The following is a 20,155-nucleotide window of genomic DNA, read 5'->3' as shown; positions in this document are numbered from 1 at the left end:
TAGTTCCCATGCACTGAGTTTGTTTGCAACAGGTCAGCCTTTAACGTGCACAGGAGTGTCCTGGGAATCTAGTTAAAATCCAGACTGTTGTCACTGGCTTTGGGGCGGGGCCTGATATTCTGCCTTTTTAATGATGCCTCAGTTAGAGAGCTAGGAGCTTTTATTTATCATCTTCAAAATATTGCAACCGTGCAGTATTTTATTGCTCCCATTTTATAGATAATAAAATGATCTCAGAAGTCGAGCAAGTAACTCGGGTTTATAGAATAGGCAGAACCAGGATTATGAACACAGTTCATGCTGACACCAAAGCGAGGCTCTTTCCACTTTAGCACATTAGATATCTGGAGTATGAGGAGGACATTTTGGACATGAGCAGAGTATAGGCCAGGAAAAAAGCAAGCTGTTCAGCACGGAGTTGCTGCCTAGAATGCACTTGGTTCTACACTCTGAGGCTGTCATAGGGAGCTGATCAACAACACCCTTGACTTCCAGAGAGCTGAGAATGACAGTGTGAGACTTAACTACCAGCTAAAAGTAAGATGATGCTAGGCAGAACTCAAGACCCGAGGAGGCCTAAAAGATGGCTAGACTTGAGAACTAGGTTCTTGGCACTGTTGAGGTCCACACTTGAGTTTACCCCTATTGTCGAATCTTCCTGCAATCTAAATGTTGGGCCAGGTTATTTCCATGTTGCCACTGACTCATGCTATAGTTTGGATGTGGTTTGAGTTTGTCTCCTAAGGGTTCATGTGTTTGAAGCTTGGTCCTCAGCGCGGCAATCCTAAGAGGTGAGATGTTCTTAGGACATTGAGAGAATGCCTCAGAAGGGGTTAGGATAGTTTTCATGGGACCCCTAAGTTAGTTCTAACGAAAGCAAGTTGTTATAAAAATGTGAACCTGACCCCTGAATTGCGCCAAAGCGCATCCTGTACAGTGATATGATCCTTCTCATACGTGCTTCCAACACTGTGGTACCATCCCCCATGAGACCCCCACCAGACCCAAACAGATGCCAGCATCGTGCCCATCAACCTCCTGAACTGTGAACTAAATAAACCTCTTTCCTTGGTAAAGTTTCCCAGCCTCAGGTGTTTTGCAATAGAAACAGAAAGATGGACCAATATTGCTAGCCAAAGAAGAAGAAATGCATCAGTGAACTAAAGAGTGGGGCTTGTGTTCCTGAGGTAACTTCTAAGCAGAAAAATACCATTCTTTAATCTCGTGGTAGCAGAAATAACCTGTGGCATGAACTCTGCTTCTTACTCAGGATGCTCATGGAATAGATATCCCCTGTGACATACCCTGCCACTTTAACGTGGATAATGAATGCTGCAGTACCAATACCATCCCTAAAGGAATGGGATAAAGGTTTAGGGATCTGGTTTAGTCTCCAGTCATACAGCTATATATGAAGGATTATGGGTAGGTGACTGAATTCCTTTCTAATACTTTTCAGCAAAAATATTAGGTGACTTCCATTACCTGAGTCAAAACACATGAGACAATTATTTTTGTCCTTAGCACCTTTTATTGAAGTATGACCCTTGATGACAATTTGGCAGGCATATCTATGTCAGCCGAGAAGGGAGTGGTGGAGGACACAAATGCAGAAACAATAAAATTCAGAAAAATAATACCTTCACATGGGATAAATGACCCCCCCAAAATTGTACAGAAACATTGGTTTTTTATACAAATGTCCCCTGCCCCACCCCCCTCTAAAGATCTACTAATCTTCAAATAATAAAATATGCTGTTGCAGAAATATTATTGGCATACACAACTCCTCTGGCGAAGATAATGGGAGTTGCCAAGCACCAGATGGGTGGAAGTGGCCAGAAATGTACCCAGCTTCCCCCATCTGGGGCCTGCTACTGGCATAGCAGCACCTTCAGGGAGGCTGGGGTTCAGAATGTGACTCTGGTGCCTCTGGGTAGCTTTTATTTGGCACGTGAAGTTAAAGGGCAAACAGAATCTGACCCTCACCTTGAAAGAGGCCTTTCAGCTTTTTCACTCTCTTCTTTCCTCTGCTTTTAATCTCTCCCTTTCTAGGACTTTAGTTTCAGTGTCTCTGTCTCATTCTCTTGGATTGCACTTGGGCATTTATTTCTATATCCTGGCTTCATCTCCAGCTTTGGGACTCAAGGAGACTCAATTATTCAGAGCCCTGGAATGGGGGAAGTAAGAGGCCATGTATGATAGTAATCTTGCACTGACTCCTTTTTATCTATACACTACCCTGCTTACCTATTCCTGGTGGGCCTATTAATATTAATATATTTCCCCTTTGGGGAAATCCTTTGGCCTGCCTTACAAACTGCTACCCCTTCAGAGGCTTTGGAGAAAGGCTGAGTCCAGAAACCGAGAATAGGGAGAGATACCCCATCTCAAGTAATAGTGGCAGCTTTGCAGCACTATCACTCATAATGAGACCATCATGGCAGGAGCATGGCATGCCAGTATCGGTTTAGTATTTCACCTTTGCCTACTGAACTTCACTGCTCAGTATAGTTTGGGGGGTTTATGTTTTTTTTTGGCGGCACCAGGGTTTGAACTCAGGGCCTCACGCTTGCCAGGCAGGCACTCATCACTTGAGCTATTCCACCAGCCCTGGGGTTATGTTTTAAATGCTTTGGAAACTAAGCATTCTTGTGTCCTGACTCCAACTCTAGAAACTGATTTGATATGGGATGAGTGCTAAAAATACCAGAGTTAGGGCTAAGGCTATAGCTTAGTGGTAGAGTACTTGCCTAGTATGCACGGGATCCTGGATTCCATCCACGGCACCACAACCCCACCCAAACCCCCAGAGTTCATAGTATTTTTGATATCATAAACTTAAGGTATAATCAATGTAACACTAACTAGAAATACCTGGGCTATGGCCACAGTATCCAGGTAAGTGATTTCCTTTTCCTCTAGGCCCGTATTCACCAAAATGTATTCTAGTCAAAAAAAAAATCTTAGGATGATAGAACACAATGGCCTCACTTCCCCAATATAAGACATTTCAGTTTGCTTATTGTTTGTTCTAGGGCCTGTTGAAATAAAGACAAGGCAATCATGGCCTCTGTTCAAAGCATTCCCTGATCTCCTTCAACCTTCATTTGGGTAAACCTAGCGTGTTATAAGTCATCAGTCTTCCTGAAGAGAGTAGAATCTTCCACTTGAGGGGAGAATGGAAGATGGACATTCTAACAGTGGTTCTGGAAGTGGTGGCAGTACTTTCAAAGCATACCCACGGCCTCACAGAAAGGGTTACTATCCCTACAGGACACCCTGTTGGCCGAGAGTTTCCCATTATTTTCAGACACAATGCAAAGGAAATGGAAGGGAAACTAGTGACAGGTATTTGTCACAGCAGCACAGTTCCTTGGCAAATTCTTTGGTTGAATGAGGTACCCCTGCTGCTACAGTGAACCTCCAAGGACCCTGAGGAACTCAGCAGTAACAAGAAGAGATGCCAGGGCTTGGCTGTGCTGGGCTTATGTGGGCTGTATAATACCAAGGACTGGTCCCAGTTAGCAAGGATCAAGAAATTAAGCTAGATAGATTTTGGCTACAATCCCTTCCTGCCACTGCCCACCTGAGTGCTTTTCCACAAGAGAAGCTGGTTACCAGTGTCAGGGTCTTGACAATAGTAGTAGTTTTAGTTCTTTGCACAGTAAGCCCCCCCTTACCTATGGTTTCACTTTCTGTGGTTTTAGTGACCTGTGATGAACCATGGTCTGAAAACATTACATGGAAAATTCCAGAACTAAACAATTTATAAGCTTAAATTGTAGTCCATTGTGAGCAGTGTGATGAAATTTTGCTCCATCTTGCTCCACCCATGCTGAGCATGACTCTTCCCTTTGTCCAGTGTATCCATGCTATTCAGAGTAACCCCCCTTTAGTCACTTAGCAGCCGTCTGAGTCATCAGATCAACTACTTTGGTATGCATAGGGTATGGTACTATCCAGAGTTTTAGGCACCTACTGGGGGGGGGTCTTAGAATACCCCCCCTGAGGATAAGGAGGGACAACTGGCTGAATCTTCATTTGCTCTGGGGCCTGACCCTGGCTGCAGCTCCTAACTACCACAGTTTCAGTTTCTTGAGGCTGGCCACAGGCTGAGAAAACAGTTGTTAGAGGAGCTCACCTCCACTCATCCTGAGGACTGGAGATAGTAGAGAAATGGGTGACCTTTTGTCAGTATTAGGAGATTTCTTTGGTTTTACAAATCTAATAAAACGTTGAACCCTGCTTAGGGATGCTAAGTTCATGGTTATCCAGACTTCACGGGCAGCACAAAGCATAGTAGGGAGGCTGAGTCAAGGGGAGAATTCCTTTTTTAGGTGGGAAGAACTCAATGCCTCGGTACTGGCTTACCTAGCGAGTGAATTCAGGCTGATCTGTAGAAAATGCTTTCCTTCTGGGTTAAGTTTTCCCTCTCCAACTTCCCTCTTCTTGCCTTATTAGTTAAAAAAGAAAAAAAAAATCAAAGCATAAAAATAAATAAATTCAAAGTCCATTTAAAATATAACGATAAGAACCCCCTACCCCCAATAGTGAAACCTATATCCAGAAGTCAGCTGTAGTAGAGCTATTCAAGGTCCCTAGTGTGCAACCCTGGGTTAGGCACTTGTAACTCCTAGAAATACAAGGGCAAGATGCAATATGTGGTGGTAGACCCAAAGTCTTAGGACAGGAAGAAGGTGACACCAGGGCTGGGAGTAGCCTCTTCCTCCTCAACTAGATGCTGGGAAAGTAGAAGTGGAGCCAACTTATTGAAGGCTGGCTTCTTCCTGGGGGGGCACTGGGATACCCAAACTTTGCTGGCATTCTGTTAATGTGTAAAGCTTGAGTAATGCCCTAAAACTGGTGGTAGATGAGTGCCCACAGGTGAGCCAGATCTCTGTGGCAAACAGCTGGGCCATGAGCTCTGGTGGCAAGGGGAGCTATACAGACAGTTTCTCTCTGAGTCTTAAGAGGCTGATTATGGTGCGGGTGGGTGTGAGTTCATGATGTCTTTGGTGTTCTAGTACACAGAAGAATGAAGGCACTGCATTGGTTCTGTGGGCAGTGAGTGCTGGCCCGCACACACTGTGGGAAAGAGTGTGGTTGTGTGATCATACCCTGCTGCAGTTCTTTAGGGTAGAAGCTTGGTGCCTCCCCAGGGTCTCGTAGCTGGCTGGAACCACTGCTAGGGAAGAGACAGAGAGAGACATCCAAGGTAGAAGGCTGGAACAACCAGCTAACTAACTGCTTATGTACTTGCTAACAAACTGCTACTGAAGATTCAGAGCACTTCCCACTGGGGCTGGGCAGGGATGCTGTGGCAACCTGCTGGTCAAATTAGAAATTGCTGGGCCCCAGGAGCAGGCTCTCCCTGAGACATTTGAGCTGCTCTTCCCCAAGCTTGATCTTCTCCTCCAGCTCTCTCTGTTCAATGATGAGAGCAGATTTCATCTTGACAAAGTGCTGGTAATCTTGGAGCTGGTCCTGAGGCAGGTAGCGAGAGACCATGCCAAACACCAGCTTCTCCCGGCGGTCCACGTGCTCCTTCAGCTCCTTGGCATCCGCCAACTGGCCCATCAGCTGCTGCTTCTTCTCTATCAGCACCAACTGGGGAAGCAGAGGACCAATTAAGGGCTATGCCAATTACTGGGCGTCTTGTCTACTTGCTCTACCAGGGAGGTGGGCACATAGCAGCTATGCATTCTGTTGACTGATCAGTCCTGATTTCCTGCTCTAAAGCCCACCTCTGTGCAGAAGCCTTTCTTTCCTATAGCTGGAGGAGGATAAGTGTGACAGCAATTCTGGACAGGGCATGTGAAACCACCTCTTTCCATGTCTACGGTTGTCCTTAATTTGTGGACCACCACTGAGTATGGCATGGGGAAAGGCTCTGCGAAAAACAGCCTGTGTCCTTTCCATCTGGTGAACAAGCATCGCTGTGACAATGCTTTCGTTATGGTGTGTGTCTCTGTGAGTGGACATGTGTGAATGTATGGATCCGTGTGTGTGCACATGTATATGTGCCTCTTTTGTGGATTCAAAGCCACTTGTGGAGGGAAAGGTAACACGGTTTGGTTCAGGAATGGATGCAGAGCGAGCCAACTTGTGAAACTGACAGCATTCCCAGCTCAACTATTCCATGAGGCCTCTCCTCCCAGCTCTAGGGGGTGTGAGGCAAAATTGCTGCAGCTGCAACAATTGAACCCCGCTCAGGAATGCTAAATTCACGGTCATCCAGACTTTGTGGGAAGCACAAGACATAGTAGGGAGGCTGAGTCAAGGGGAGAACTCCTTTCTTAGGCACCTGTAGCTATGGTGGGAAGAACGCAATCCTTCGGTAGCACTGATTCAGTATTTACCGGTTCAGGCCCTGTTTGAAATAATTAGCATGGATTAGCTAATTTAATACTCACAACACCACCAAGCGGCAGGTAATATATTTGCCTTGTTTTATGGATGAAGCAATTGAGACAGAGTGAGGTTAAGTAAGTTCCCTCCAGCCATACAGCTAACAAGCAGTAGAGCCAGAATTTCAGCATACTTAAGAGACAGTGCCTCCCAGAACTCGAAAGAGGGAGTTCCAAGAACAATAGACGGCATTTCCCTCCATCCACATCCCCAGAGACTCCAATTCTACCTTCTCCTGGTTGGCCTCTGTGTCAACACTGTTGAGAGCATTCTCCACCCGGGCCAGTCGTCCAGAGAGTGACAGCAACAGGTTGACCACTTTGTCCAGGTCCCCAATAAACAAGCAGTATTTTTCAAACTCGTTGGATTTGCAGACAGCTTTTAAGTTGGCTTCCACCTCCTCTCCAAGGGTAGCATTGGCATTGATGTCCTCCAGCAACCCTCTTTGGGCCTCCCGCAGGACAGAGAGTTTTCGCCCAATGCTTTCAATAAGCTGTATCTAAGAGAGTTAAACAGAAGACAACAAAGGATGAACACGGGCACCAACAGAAGCTGATCTGTGCCTCTAACCTCTGTTTTGGGAGTCAAATAACAGATGGGAGGTTTTACCCTAGTCATTGGGACTAAGGATACTTGAGCAAGTCATTAGCGATTCTAGTTTTCTGGGTAGGAACCATCTCTTCCTGTCTGGTAGGCATCTCTGTGCTACCATCAAAGTTCTTGGTAGCCAGGGGCTAACCCACATTTGCCAAATGCAATAAAGACTAAGTAGGATCTAGAATGCCTGTGAGATCCTGGTTGGAACAGCATTTGCCATCAAGTATTTGCCTTTCATGTCATTTACTTCCCTTCAACACTTATAGTACTGTGCTAGGTCCTTGCTTCCTCGGCTTGCTTTTGAGGCCTTTGGATAAGAGTGGAAAATTCTGGAGTCACAACGACTTCTAGCTCTGCCACTTCCTAGCTGTGGGGCCTCGGATGACTTGACTTTATTGAATTTTACTTTCTTTATCTGTAGAAGGAATGGGGGTAATTGCAGTGCCCATTGTATTGGGTGGTAGTGATTCAATGAAATAATGCATGCAAAGAGCTTTGCTCAGAGTAAGTGCTCAATAAAAGTGAAGGTGCTATTATTATTATTATTATTATCATTCATTTGGCCTCACACTACCATTTTAATGTCACTCCTCATAACCTTTAAGGATTAGCTCTATTCTCTACTGTGCTCACAAAACTCTTTCTTGCCTTTCTGCGTTGCTACTGCAATTCCACCTGCTTTTTCTCTCTCTTCACCATAGGCTATTCTTTCTTCAGGCCCCAGCTTTGCCAGCCCTCCCTACAGGAAGCTCTCCTCTGGAAGCCTTCTCCCAATGATTTCTTTTTTTCTGAGCTATCAAGTCTTCTAGAATTAGAACCCTACAATATAATTTGAAGTTGTTCCCATTCTATTTCATGTGTGTGAGTCCAATCTCTCACCTACCATTGATTCTAAGTTTCTCAAGGGAAGCACTACCTGTGTGTTAGTCAGTTCTTTTTGTGCTGTGACAAAATACCCGAGGAAGACAATTTAAGGGAGGAAGGATTTATTTTGAATCACAGTCTTAAAGGTTTCAGTCCATCACGGCAGGGAGAATGTGGTGGAGCAGAGCAGCTCACATCAAAGTGGCCAGGAAGCAAAGAGAGAGAATGCCTATAACTCTAGGGCTTTTTCAAAACCCTTTTATTTCATCCAGGCTCCCAGCCTATGGGATGGTACTACCCACATTCAGGGAGGGTCTTCTCCCCTTAGTTAATCCTCTTAAGAAATGTCCTCACAGACACATTCAGAGGTGTACTTCAGTAATCTCCTAGGCATCTTGCAATCTAATCAAACTGACAATCAAAATTAACCATCACTGCCTGTGTCTTCTGATTTGCATCCCCTCTAGCTGTAAGCAGTTCTGGCATTGTACTCACAGGAAAGCAATGTAGCAGAGTGAAATCATGGAGTCAGAGACACCAGGATCCAATTCCACCTCCTCCAAACTCTGTGGCTTTGAGCAAGACACTTAATCCCAGTAAGAATTCTATTTCCTTATCTACAAACTGGGGGAGCACTCCATTTCCCCTGAGGGTTTCTGTGATGGCTAAATGAGACCACAGAAGTAAAATATTTTATTACTGTGCCTGGCACATTAAGTGCTCAATGCATATTTATGTATGCAATTATTATTATTATTATTATTATTAATTACTACAAGGCTTCCTCAACTGAAGGATTCTTGTCTAGCTGTGAGGTTCTAACAGGCATTCAGCATTGCATTGTGGTTAAGAGCATGGACTCTAGTGCCAGGGTACCTGATTTTGAACCCCAGCTCTCCCAGAAACTAGTGATGTGACCTTCAACAAATTAGTCAACCTCTCTGTACCTTGATTCCCTCACCTAAAAATAGGATGTTAGTACCTATCTTGTAGAGTGGTTATGAGAATCAAGTGTTAATGCTTAGAATAGTACTTTGTACTTAGGAAGTATGCTATGGTGTTTGTTTTATTATTATTCTAGCCTAGCACTCTGGGACCACAGAGTTGGTGTTTTCTAGAATGTGTTATTCTCTAGTAATTTATTTCGAGATTTCCAAATTGATCAGGACTAAGAAAGCTTTTTCACATTTTAGAACTGTTCAAAAGTCAGGCGTGCACCATGATTATAGCCCAAAGTATAATAAGTTTGCATTTGAGGAAAATTCTAAAGTTCGTTGGGAACTGGAGAACAGTGATATAAACGAGGAAACAGAATTAGATGTCAAGAGATTTCCAGTTACTTTACCACACTCTGCTCTCCCACACAAAACTTAATTCCAGGGACCAGAGATGACTCACTTGGAATACCACCCACCTACTGACCCCAGAAACCATAATTTGGGGACAGACAGAAGGATGGAAATGGGAGAGCCATTTGTTTCTGAGTACCTGAGCTCTACAACCTGAACCTCAGGCCTCGGAGAAGATGTAGGCATCATCACAGACTCAGTCAGGGCTGAGTTGTTTTTTCTAGGATATTGCAAATTGGTGACCTGCTTCATCTTTTGTCCTCACCCAAAGTCACTTCAAATCATTCTCTGTTGTTTTCTCCTTTGTCATTCCCAATTGTCTCTCCCTTCTCTTGGCCAGACTTTTTTTTTTTTGCTGCTGGAAAGGCCAGGCCCTGAGTAAGCAAGGAGCAGCCCTGCTGTGCTAAGGAACAAGGAATCCAAGGAAGCACATCTGGATCAATAAAACTTCAGCAGCCTCCATGCTTCCAATTCTTTCCCTGATATTTTTGCTTCAGATAGCAAATTGGAGAGAGGGCTTTTGTAAATGGCCCTATGCTTTCCTACAGGCCGGGCTGTGTGGTGAAAGAAAAATATGGTCCGCAAAATGGTAAATTGGACCTTTGTGGTTGCCATGACAACCTTATTTGCTTATGAAATAAAATGGGTAAGTTCAGGGAAGGCAAAGTGATTCCAGGAACTTGATTAGAAAACTAGGCCACTGGTACTTAGGAGGAAGAAAAGGAGACTTCAGTACAATGACAACATCACCAACAACATCGCTATTCACCTATTTTGTATTTTTAAGAGCTAATTGACCATAATTGCAAGTAAATAATAAAGTCAGCTAGTCTATAATTTCTCTTTATTTTCCTTAGTCAGTCTGTTCTTCCACCCTACAAGTAACATAGAGAAAAAAACATCAATGACACTTCCATTGGCTAGATCTCAGTGGCCAAAACTCTGATGTGCCTAGGGCAGTTACTTATAAGGCTTACTTAATTTCAAAGGACAGCATGATACAGCAGAAAAACAGAGTCTAGACTTCAAGTCCTGGATCTATTATTTATTCTGTAAATCTTGGGAAAATTAGTCCCTTCAACTAGTATAAAAGAGATAGCAATATCTGCCTTGTAGGGCTAGGGGTGTAGTTCATTGGTAAAGCACTTTCTGGCATGTGTAAGGCCTTGGGTTTGATCCTTAGCACCACAAAAATAGTAAAGAAAGAAAGAAAGAAAGAAAGAAAGGAGGGAGGGAGGGAGGAAGGAAGGAAAGAAAGAGAAAGAAAGAAAGGAATGAAAAAGAAGGAAGGAAGGAAAGAAAGAAAGAAAAGAAGGGAAGAAAGAAAAGAAAGGAAGGGAAGGAAGAAAGAAAAAGAAAGGAAGGGAAGGAAGGAAAAAAAGAGCATGTAGCTCAGTGGAAGGCCCTGTGTTTGATCCCCAGCACCACAAAAAATCTACCTTGTTGGGTAGGTTCTAAGGATCAGAGAGACAGTAATGACTACTGCTGCTGCTGCTGCTGCTGCTGCTGCTGATTGGATCAAAAAGAGACTGGGAAATACATACATATTCCATATGGAAATACAGGAATGAAAGATGTTCTAGAGGGCGTGGAGGGTCTGGTTGCTGTCCAAACACACTTAGTTAGATGCTGAAAATCTCTAGGACATACCAAAAACTTTACCTTTTTTTGAGCCAGTTCATGGTCAACTTCCTCCTCTCCCAGGCCAATCTCTGCCATCTCGGGTTGATCTTTTAACTTGTTCAGCAGCTCTGCCTTGGCCACAGAAATATTATAATAAGTTGAGTAAGAGGTAGGGATTCCTGGGGCCCCTGGAGGAGGTGAGAAGTGCTGAAATTCTTTTCTGTGGAAAGAAAGAATGGCCAGTTTAGAACTTCTGTTGAGACTGCTGACCTTTCTGCTTCCTTAACTGTCCCATCTGTAAAATGTGATCCTGCTTTACTAAGGAGTTGTTAAAAAAAAAAAGACCAAAAGGTGCTGCTCAAACAAACAGGCCACACAAAAGCTGTCTAGAAGCCAAATAAAGGCAAACTTCAAGAACACAGAAGATTATTTCCATGCCTCTAACTTTAGCAGCAGGGGGAGACTTCTTTAAAGATAATTTGTTTTGCTATTTAGCACCCTTTTGAAATCCAGAACAACTGGCAGGCCCCCTCAAATTTCTGGACTTCTGAGCATACATAATTCCCCTTGGTTCATGGCCCCCAAGGAGGGGCTGCGGGGGCGTGGAGAAGTACTGGAGATCTTAGCTATTGTTCCTCTAGGCCTGTTGGCTTCCCTGCTACCCATCCACAGACTCCTACCTACCCCAGTTCTGTCTATCTTCTTGCTTACAAAGGCACCCCGTGGCTTTCCTGGACACTCCCATCTTTTCTTCTTTCCTGATGCTACTCCTGCTTGAAATGTTCCCTCCACTGCAGAGCTCTCACAGCAAAGAGGTCACCCATGACCTCAAGAGTGGTCACCATGGAGGCTGGGGTTAGCACCCCTGCCAGGGATTTGTCATGGCCCACCACATCTCTCATGAGCTCTTTTGACACTGCCTCCTGTAGGGCAGCCCTTCAATCTGAGAAGGGATAGCATCTCTCCACTTCTGGCATACTCCCAATGCCCTCAGCCTCCTGCATGGTTGTAGAATGAAATAGGGAATAAATGCAGTCAGTGACAGCCAGGGGCTTGACAAGTGTAGCAGCTGACCCTGTTGTCTTGGGTTCACTGAAGCCTGTGGGGTTGAGGTGTTGCTTCTCAGAGCCCCAGCCCATAAAAGAGAATTTCTCCTCAGGAAAGAAGTAGTTCTGGGTCCTTGCTGGCTTGGATTTGGACTCTTCTGCCATCAAGGCTTCTGGCCTGGTGGGAGGAAGAAGGAAGGTAAAGAGAAATGCTACAATGTTAGGCTTCAGTAAATAATTCCACCCAGGGTTTCTGCAAAGGGGAGGTCCACCCCCACTGTACTCTTTTTGCCGTCACTACCCCTTTGTTACCCTCTGGCTGTTTGAAAGAAAAATAGGAGAAGTTCATTAGTCATTTTTGCAGCTATTTAGAGCTTTTAGATAAAGGTCGAAAATAATGGTTAAGAGGCTCCACAGCTATTTACACATTCATGCTATGCTGTAACCTAATTCATCACACAAAAGAAACTTGGGCACGCCAGTATTCCTCATTCTCCGCAAATCCACTTCACATGAAGGGCTTCAGGCTTAGAACGCTGGTGTAGGAACACTACTAGCCAACCTTTGCACAGTGCTTACCTTGGCTAGGAACTGACCTAAGATAGATTCCATACACATGTACAGACATGTGCACACTGAGATATAATGTAGCTATAACTGAATGCCCATCATAACCATTTTGCAGATGAGAAATCTGAGGCCCAAGAGGTAAAGTGACTTTCCCAGCCAGTAAATTGCAGACTTCTGATTTCCACCTGGGCAACCTGACTCCACAATCTGTGCTTTTAGCCATTATGTTACATGATACTGACAGAGACAACTTGACATCATGGAAAACCATATATGTAAGGAATTTCTGGCTGGAGTATATCTGTGTTAGCAGAGAGGAGGGAGCATTGTGGAGGGAATATGAAGATATGAACTGTGAGAGTTCCTATTTATGAGAAAAATATTTAGGGCACGTGTGAAAGTTCTGAGTCAGAAATTGTACAGAATAAAAAAGGATATCCTAATTGGAGACTGAGTTCATTGGCAGATATAGCCTTGTATCATATTACTGTGGATCAGATCAGGTACCATGTTTGCGGGGGCCTTTCCTTGTTGCCTCCATGAACACAGAAGGAATTATAGGAGATCTGTGACAACATAATCAGAATTTAAAAGTGAACATCAAAGCAAAAATCAGAGTCTTTCCACAGACTGCTAAGAGGAAGTACATAGAGTTCATAAAGCAAGCTAGACACACACTTGAGTCAGAGTTATTAGATTTGACCAAGATTTGATAGTATTCCAGAATTTTTTAACTGAATAGTACATGGGTTATTAGAGATACTGTGGTTTAACTTGCCTGAAATTTAGATGTCTTTGTTTGCATTTTAGATTCAAAATATATGTCTATTTCCCCTAACACTATTCTTCATTGAAAAATCACTGCATCCTTCCGGTTAAGACCTTATACTCTCCTAGGGCCTGGAACAGAATCTTCTTTAGGAGCCCAGAGTCTCTGAAATAATGATGTGGGCAGAGTAAGCCAGACTCCCTGGGTGCTGGTTACCTATGATCCTATGGTAAAGTTACGTTGCTCCCTGGGCCTCTCTTTGCTCCCATTTAAAAAAATGGAAGAGACTAATCGTAACAATTTCATAGCTTTCTTGTGGAGATTAAATCAATCAATATAGATGCTCCTCAACTGGGAGTGGGTTAGGTCTCCAATAAACCATTGTAAGTGGAAAATATCATACACTAAAATGCGTGCAACTGACCTAACTGACCAAGCACCATAGCTCAGCAACACAGCAAATTGTGGGGCGTTGCTTCCTCTTGTGACCATGGGGCTGACTGGGAGCTGCTGCCCAGCATTGTGACAGTATTGCATTGCATCTCGCTAGCCCAGGAAAAGATCAAAACTCCAAACTGAAAGCACAGTTTCCACTGAATGTACGTTGCTTTTGCACCATCATAAGGCCAAAGAAAAAAAATCTTAAGACAAACCATTGTAAGTCAAGGAAGGTCTGTCAGTGAAAGTACCTGATACATAGTAAACAGGTAAAAAATGTTAGCTACATTGGGATGATGCTATTCCTTAAATTCTCATCACTTGAAAAGTATCTGTTACTGATTTTTTTTGGCAGTATTGGGGTTTGAACTCAGGTCCTCACTTGCTAGGCAAGTGCTCTACCACTTGAGCCACAACCCAAGATCTCATCAGTAACTGGATTTTGCAGCCAGAAGCCAGGGTTATATGCAAACAAATAATTCCCCACTCATTCTATAGTCATCTTTTAAAAAATTTCTGCAGCAAGTTACAAGATCTCTAGTAAGAGCAATTTCCTTCTCTGTAGCCAAGGTGCCAAGATGAATGGAAGTACAGAAAGGAGAAAGGGGCTTCTGATACACACTGCTCTACAGGAGAGAAGAGGGTCTCCTGAAGGCCTGGCCTCCTAGAAGAACTAGATCTCTCTGATAAAGGCTGCCGAAGAAAAATCAAAGCAAGCATGGGTTTTAGAGTCAGCCAGATCTGGTTTTGAATCTTTGCTGGGTGATACTGAATCAGCCCCTTATCTTGCTAAGCTTTAGTTACCTCATCTGTCAGTGGGGATAATAACGGCCAGTAGGGCTGCTGGGAGGATTTAATGAATAATGGATGTAAAGTGCCTAGTGATGCCTGGCATATAGGAAATGCTTAATGAATGTTCATTCATTCATTTAACCCTTTTGCCTTCTGAAATACTAGCTAAGGGCCTACTATGTGCCAGGTCACCTTTCCCTCCTCCTGGTGATGGCAGTCACTTTCTGAAAAATGTTTTCTAGTTGCAATGGCATCTGATAAGAGATTCTCATAGCACCTGGGATCCGGAGCCTGCTCTAAAATGCTTTGCTTGTGGCACCTCAGACTAGAAAACTGGTAAGCCATTCCAGATAAACAAGTAAGGAGATTTGCCTGCCAATAAAAGATCCGATAACAAGACATAACAATAGCAGGGTACATTATAGCACCTATGTCTCAGGTGAGATCCTGCTGTTAAGGGATTTAAAGAAAGCACTTAGAAGACACTTGTCTCCCCGCCCCCAGCAAAGAGTGGGCCAAGCTCCCTGGGGGAGGGCAGGCAGAACTGAGAGTCAAAGCACTGAGCAATGCCTTTGGAGCAAAAAGGATAGGCAGGTACTGGGGCTTGCCAGATGAGCACCAGCTCTGTAACCAGACAGTGGAGGTCTGTGCTCTTGCTTTGACCTACCTCCCTGCCCAAGCAGGTCACCCTGTAGACTACTACCTGTTGCCCACCCAAGAAAATGCAAAGAGGCAGGGAAACAAAGAGACAGAGAAAATGGAAGCGACAAAGAAGGTCCTTAGCTGTGTTGTAAGGAATTATGAGGGCCTAAGCACCCAGCCCCAGGAACACCTTTGAAGCTGGGACTAGGGAAAGAGTTTAGAGGCCAAGGCTAGTTTGCCTAGAGCAGAGGCAGGCCAGGGTGCAAGCTGTCCTCTTATTTTAGAAGACAATCAAAAAAAAAAAAAAACCAGACAGAAAGACCCTGAGCCAGGTTTCTGAAAAAGACCTATACAGGCAAGAAGGGTTTTAGTGGGTTGAATGCCTTCAGCATCAAAGCCAGATATTGATGCATACCTTAAAGACAAACTGAGAAATAATACAGCTTTTTAGAAATGATGGGGCTAAAACCTCAGCAATTCTCATTTACTGAGCAGCTACAATGTGTCTGTGCTCTTTACAGTTTATCTTATATTCACGACAAACACGTGGTAGAGGTGTCACTATGCCCATTTTCCTCTTAAGAAAACTGAGGCTGGGAGTAGTTTAATTGACCAGTTTAAGGTCAGCTAGTTGGTGAACAGTAGAGGTGGACTTCAAAGTCATCCTACCTGCCACTTCGGAGAGCCAGTATCTTTCACAACACTTACTTGGGGGAGTCAGTGGCCTGCTCTGATGGCCTCCACAGTCCACCATAATAGCAAGGGGGCTGGGCTGGCTCAGGTTGAGATCCCAGGTGGCCCTTTATGGCAGGCAGGAGGTTGCTGGAATGGAGAGCAAAGGACTTTGGCTCTGGGAGGCTTTGTGAACTCTGCCTTGAGGCCTCCAGGTGGCCAGGGGGTTGTGGCTGCTCCAGGACCTCCTCAGGATTGACAGCACACAAACCAGTGGTTTCTGAACTGAAATACTGGGGTGGCAGCTCCTCCTCCTCTTCCTCTCCCTCCTCTTCCTCCTCCTCTTCTTCTTCCTCTTCTTCTTCATCCTCTTCCTCTTCTACTTCCTCCTCTTCCTCCTCCTCCTCTTGCTGCTGCTGCTGCTGTTGCTGCTGCTGCTGCTTCTGCTGCTGGGCTGCACGGAAGAGCCTGTACTTCTCCCAGTTGGGAGGAGGGGGCCGAGGAGGAGGAAAGGCCTTCTTCCTGGCTCCTAGAGGATCTGGCTGAGTCTCAGCAGCTTTAGTGAAGAGCTCCCTCCGATGCTGCCCCCAGGCCCGGGTGCCCTGAGGCTCCAGGCTGATGTGACTCTCTGAGAAGGCCCGGCTGCGCAGCGGGAGGGGCATGGAGGCAAGGGAGCTCCCCTCCTCGTAGACTGAAGTTTCCTCTGGTTTCAAGGCATGCTTGAAATCTCCTAGAAGGTCAAGAGAAGAAATCGCTCGGTGGCTTGACAAGTCGAGTGCTGGGTTCTCCAGGCAAGGATGGAAGGGGCTTGTCCATGAAAAGCTGCCCTTCGAGTGAGCCATTTCCCTGTGAAGCACCAGATGAGAGTTGAGCAAGACAAGCATGTGTGATGGCGCCAGATTTTGTTTGACATTATTTATGGAAAATGTAAGATGGCCACAAACACTGTAATGTGTGTAGTAACTGTAATAATCATCACAGTAACAGTAACACAGTCACAATGGTCCCTTACACTTACTGTGGATATCCAAAGCACCAGACATGATTTTTACGTGCTTTCTGCATCTAAATTTATTCAGTTTTCATTATGACGCTAGAAGGTAGCTATTACCGTTCTGATTTTACAGCTGGGGAAACTGAGACAAAGACTGGTTAAGTAACTTGCCTGGGATATAAAGCTAGTAAGTGGTAGACCCAGGATTTGATTTTGAACTATCTAGCTACAAAGTCTAGACATTACACCAGTCTGTTTCGAGCACTCAGATTGGATGTGCTATGTTCTGGATTTACAAGCTTGCTTGTTTTATCTGCTGTTATCATTTGTCTTGTGTGTGTGTGTGTGTGTGTGTGTGTGTGGCACTGGGGTTTGAACTCAGAGCCTACACCTTGAGCCACTCCACCAAGCCCTTTTCTGTGATGGACTTTTTTGAGGTAGGGTCTTGCGAACTATTTGCTCCAGCTGGCTTCAGACCGCAATCCTCCTGATCTCTGCCTCCTGAATAGCTAGGATTACAGGTGTAAGCCACCAGTGCCTGGCTATCTTATTTTTCATTATGAAAAATTCAATATTTAGAAATGTGCAGACATTTCCATAATAAATAGCTGTGTTCCCACCTACCACAAGAATTAGGACATTTAAATACTTTGCTATCTAAGTTTCATGAGGTTTTCTTAATCACAAAGATACAATGTTCTTGTATCACTCCTCACTTCCGTTACCTTCCCCTAGCTCCTCTCCAGATGCATGAATGAATGCATGAGGTGCGTGAGCACTTTCTATGTTCTCACACTTGTAATAAACAATGCCAAGCAGGTCATTCACAACTATCTGCTACTTTGGGTGTCAAATATCTCCTTTTAATGCATTCTAAACAGAAATCTCAACAGGAATTATATAGCTATAGATTTTTTTTGAAAATTAAGTTGCAGGACCAGGGACATGGCTCAAGTGGTAGACCACTGGTCCAATAAACTCAAGGCCCTGAGTTCAAACCCCAGTATAGCCAAAAAAAAAAAAAAAAAAAGAAAGAAAAAAAATTAACTTGCAAAAAAGGGCAGGATATTATATCAAAGAGTATTCTTCTACAGAAGAATGGAGGAGGGGTAAGGAAGGGATTAAACATACTATGAAATAGTTGTGATTAATTGTATATTATTGACTAACACAACATAATAGAAAGTCCAGAAATAAACCAGACTATAAAAATAAAAAAATCATATATATAATCTTCTAAAGGAGATAAAGATTATTTAATACATCTTTTTGAGATAATTGCAGAGCAGTGCTATTTGGAACTGAACCATATATTATACCAAAATTAATTCACGATCAAGACTTAAGGATGCGTATGTACATATAATTTTAATTTATTGCATGTTATATGTGTATAAATATTGTATGCACATATGTATAATGAACTTATAAGAAAAATCTATCAGAACACTAAGAAGAAAATTACTTGTGAGGCAAAATAAAATTTTCACAAGTGATAAAAGAAAATCTCCAAGGAAAAAGTGCAGGTTTATTTGAATCTGTATAAAATGTCAAACTTCTGCACAATAAAGAGTTACCAACATTAAAAGATATCTCTTCAGCCCCTGAGTATAAAGAGTTAGGGCCTCTAAGTCACAAGATCTGGTTTCCTGCCACAGCCTGTGAGCAATCAACATCATACTAAGTCCTACCCAGTGACAGGAAATTCCAGAGGTTCGATTTGATCATCAGACACAATATCCACTCAACAGTCCTGATGAAGGCTGGGACTATTTCTTCAACAGTAAGACTGCACACAACTGTAGCCAAGCTCAGACAGGAAGGGAACTAAATGTCCTTCATTCCTCTCATCTCCAGCCCCCATCCTCACTACCCACTCACAGGGATCAGGAATTTATAACCACACATCTCCACTCTCCTTGTCTGGCCCTCAGCCCACCTATGGATCCCTTGTGCACAAACGTCAACCTGGTTTTTATCTCATCAGAGCAAAAAGCCAAAAAGTAGTGAGTAGACAGTAAAGGAATAAATGTGTGGCAGATAGAGAGGTCCTTCCTGACTACTCACCTAAAACATAAACAATTCCTGAAGTTATTCTGATTCTGCTTTGTTCTTTCTCAGAGCGTTGATCCCCAACCCTCAGTATTATGACAGACTATTACCATTTGTTGATCTTGCATTCCACACCCTACAACAGGCTCCATGAGGGCAGGAATCTTATCTGTCACATTTAGTTAGTCTCTAGTGACTGGCACACGGAAGGTGTTCAATAAATATTTGTTTAAGAAGTGAATTAATGCCACCATTGAAAAAGCAAGTTATGATGCTCACATCACAAAAAAAGTTGGATAAAGGCAAAAAAGCAATAAACAAGAGAAAGAAGGGCAGCTAACACACATGGTGATGAGCTAACTGCCCTGAATCTTTTCGTTCTTGCTTTTTTGAAATAGGATCTTGTCCAGGCTGGCCTCAAACTCATGATACTCCTGCCTCCTCCACCCAAGTGTTGAGATTACAGGCATGTGCCACTACTCCCAGCAGCTCTGAATTTTTATGCACCAAAGAATGTAGCACAAAAATTTATAAAGCAAACTCTATAGGAAATTCAAAGATAGAAAGGAGGTATGGGGATAGGTAGGAAACCCAAAACTTGAAAGTGTTTGATGTCCCCACTGCAGAAGAGCTAATACAGTAACCTTAAAGCGACAGAGGTCACTATGGGAAGGTGACCAGGAAGTAGTGAAAAGGTCTGGTAGAGATGGATCAATTCGGGTTGTGATACATATGTGCATGGAAGCAATGCTAGGAATCTCTCTGTGTAGCTATCCTTATCTCAACTAGCAAAAATGCTATGTCTTTCTTATTATTGCTTATGTCTTCTCTTCAACAAACTTAGAGATAAGGGCAGAACAGGTTCTGTCTGGAAATGAGGGGGGTTGGGGGAGAGGGAAGGGGCAGGGAGCATGGGGGAGAAATGACCCAAACAATATACGCACATGTGAATAAATGAATAAAATTTTTTAAAAGCAGAAACAAAGTATAAGACTATTTCAAGTGATGACAGTCTGTGATAGTAAAAAACCAACATAATGGAAAAATCTAAATTTCTTTATACACTAAAAACAAAAGCTGTACTTTCTTTTCAAGGCCTCGCTGATCTTTTTTCCTTTGGTGGTACTAGGGTTTGAACTCAGGACCTTGTACTGGCTACACAGGTGCTCTACCACATGAGCATGCCCTCAGCCATTTTGCTTTAGTTATATTTTTCAGATAGGGTCTTGTATTTTTTTTGCCAGGGTTGGCCTTGGACTGTGATCCCTCTAACCTATACCTCCCACATAGCTTGGATTACAAGTGTGTACCATTATATCTCGCTTGTTCTTTGAGA

General features: G+C 43.7%; 1 protein-coding gene across 2 annotated transcripts in view; it reads right to left on the bottom strand.

Moving 5' to 3' along the window:
- Positions 1 to 2,507: 2,507 nt before the first annotated feature.
- Positions 2,508 to 20,155, bottom strand: part of Shroom4 (shroom family member 4) — a 196,956-nt gene continuing 179,308 nt past the window's right edge. For both annotated transcript variants that reach the window (XM_074063628.1, XM_074063629.1), the window contains 5 exons: positions 15,810 to 16,619; positions 11,919 to 12,068; positions 10,884 to 11,064; positions 6,641 to 6,910; positions 2,508 to 5,610 (listed from right to left, as the gene is read on the bottom strand). In XM_074063628.1, the coding sequence (XP_073919729.1) occupies positions 5,341 to 5,610; positions 6,641 to 6,910; positions 10,884 to 11,064; positions 11,919 to 12,068; positions 15,810 to 16,619 (1,681 nt within the window). In that variant the 3' untranslated portion in view covers positions 2,508 to 5,340. The remainder of the gene's footprint in view (positions 5,611 to 6,640; positions 6,911 to 10,883; positions 11,065 to 11,918; positions 12,069 to 15,809; positions 16,620 to 20,155) is intronic.

The sequence above is a fragment of the Castor canadensis genome, chromosome X (genome assembly GCF_047511655.1).
Source record: "Castor canadensis chromosome X, mCasCan1.hap1v2, whole genome shotgun sequence".
NCBI classification, from domain to species: domain Eukaryota; kingdom Metazoa; phylum Chordata; class Mammalia; order Rodentia; family Castoridae; genus Castor; species Castor canadensis.
This window is presented reverse-complemented; position numbering and strand designations above follow the sequence as displayed.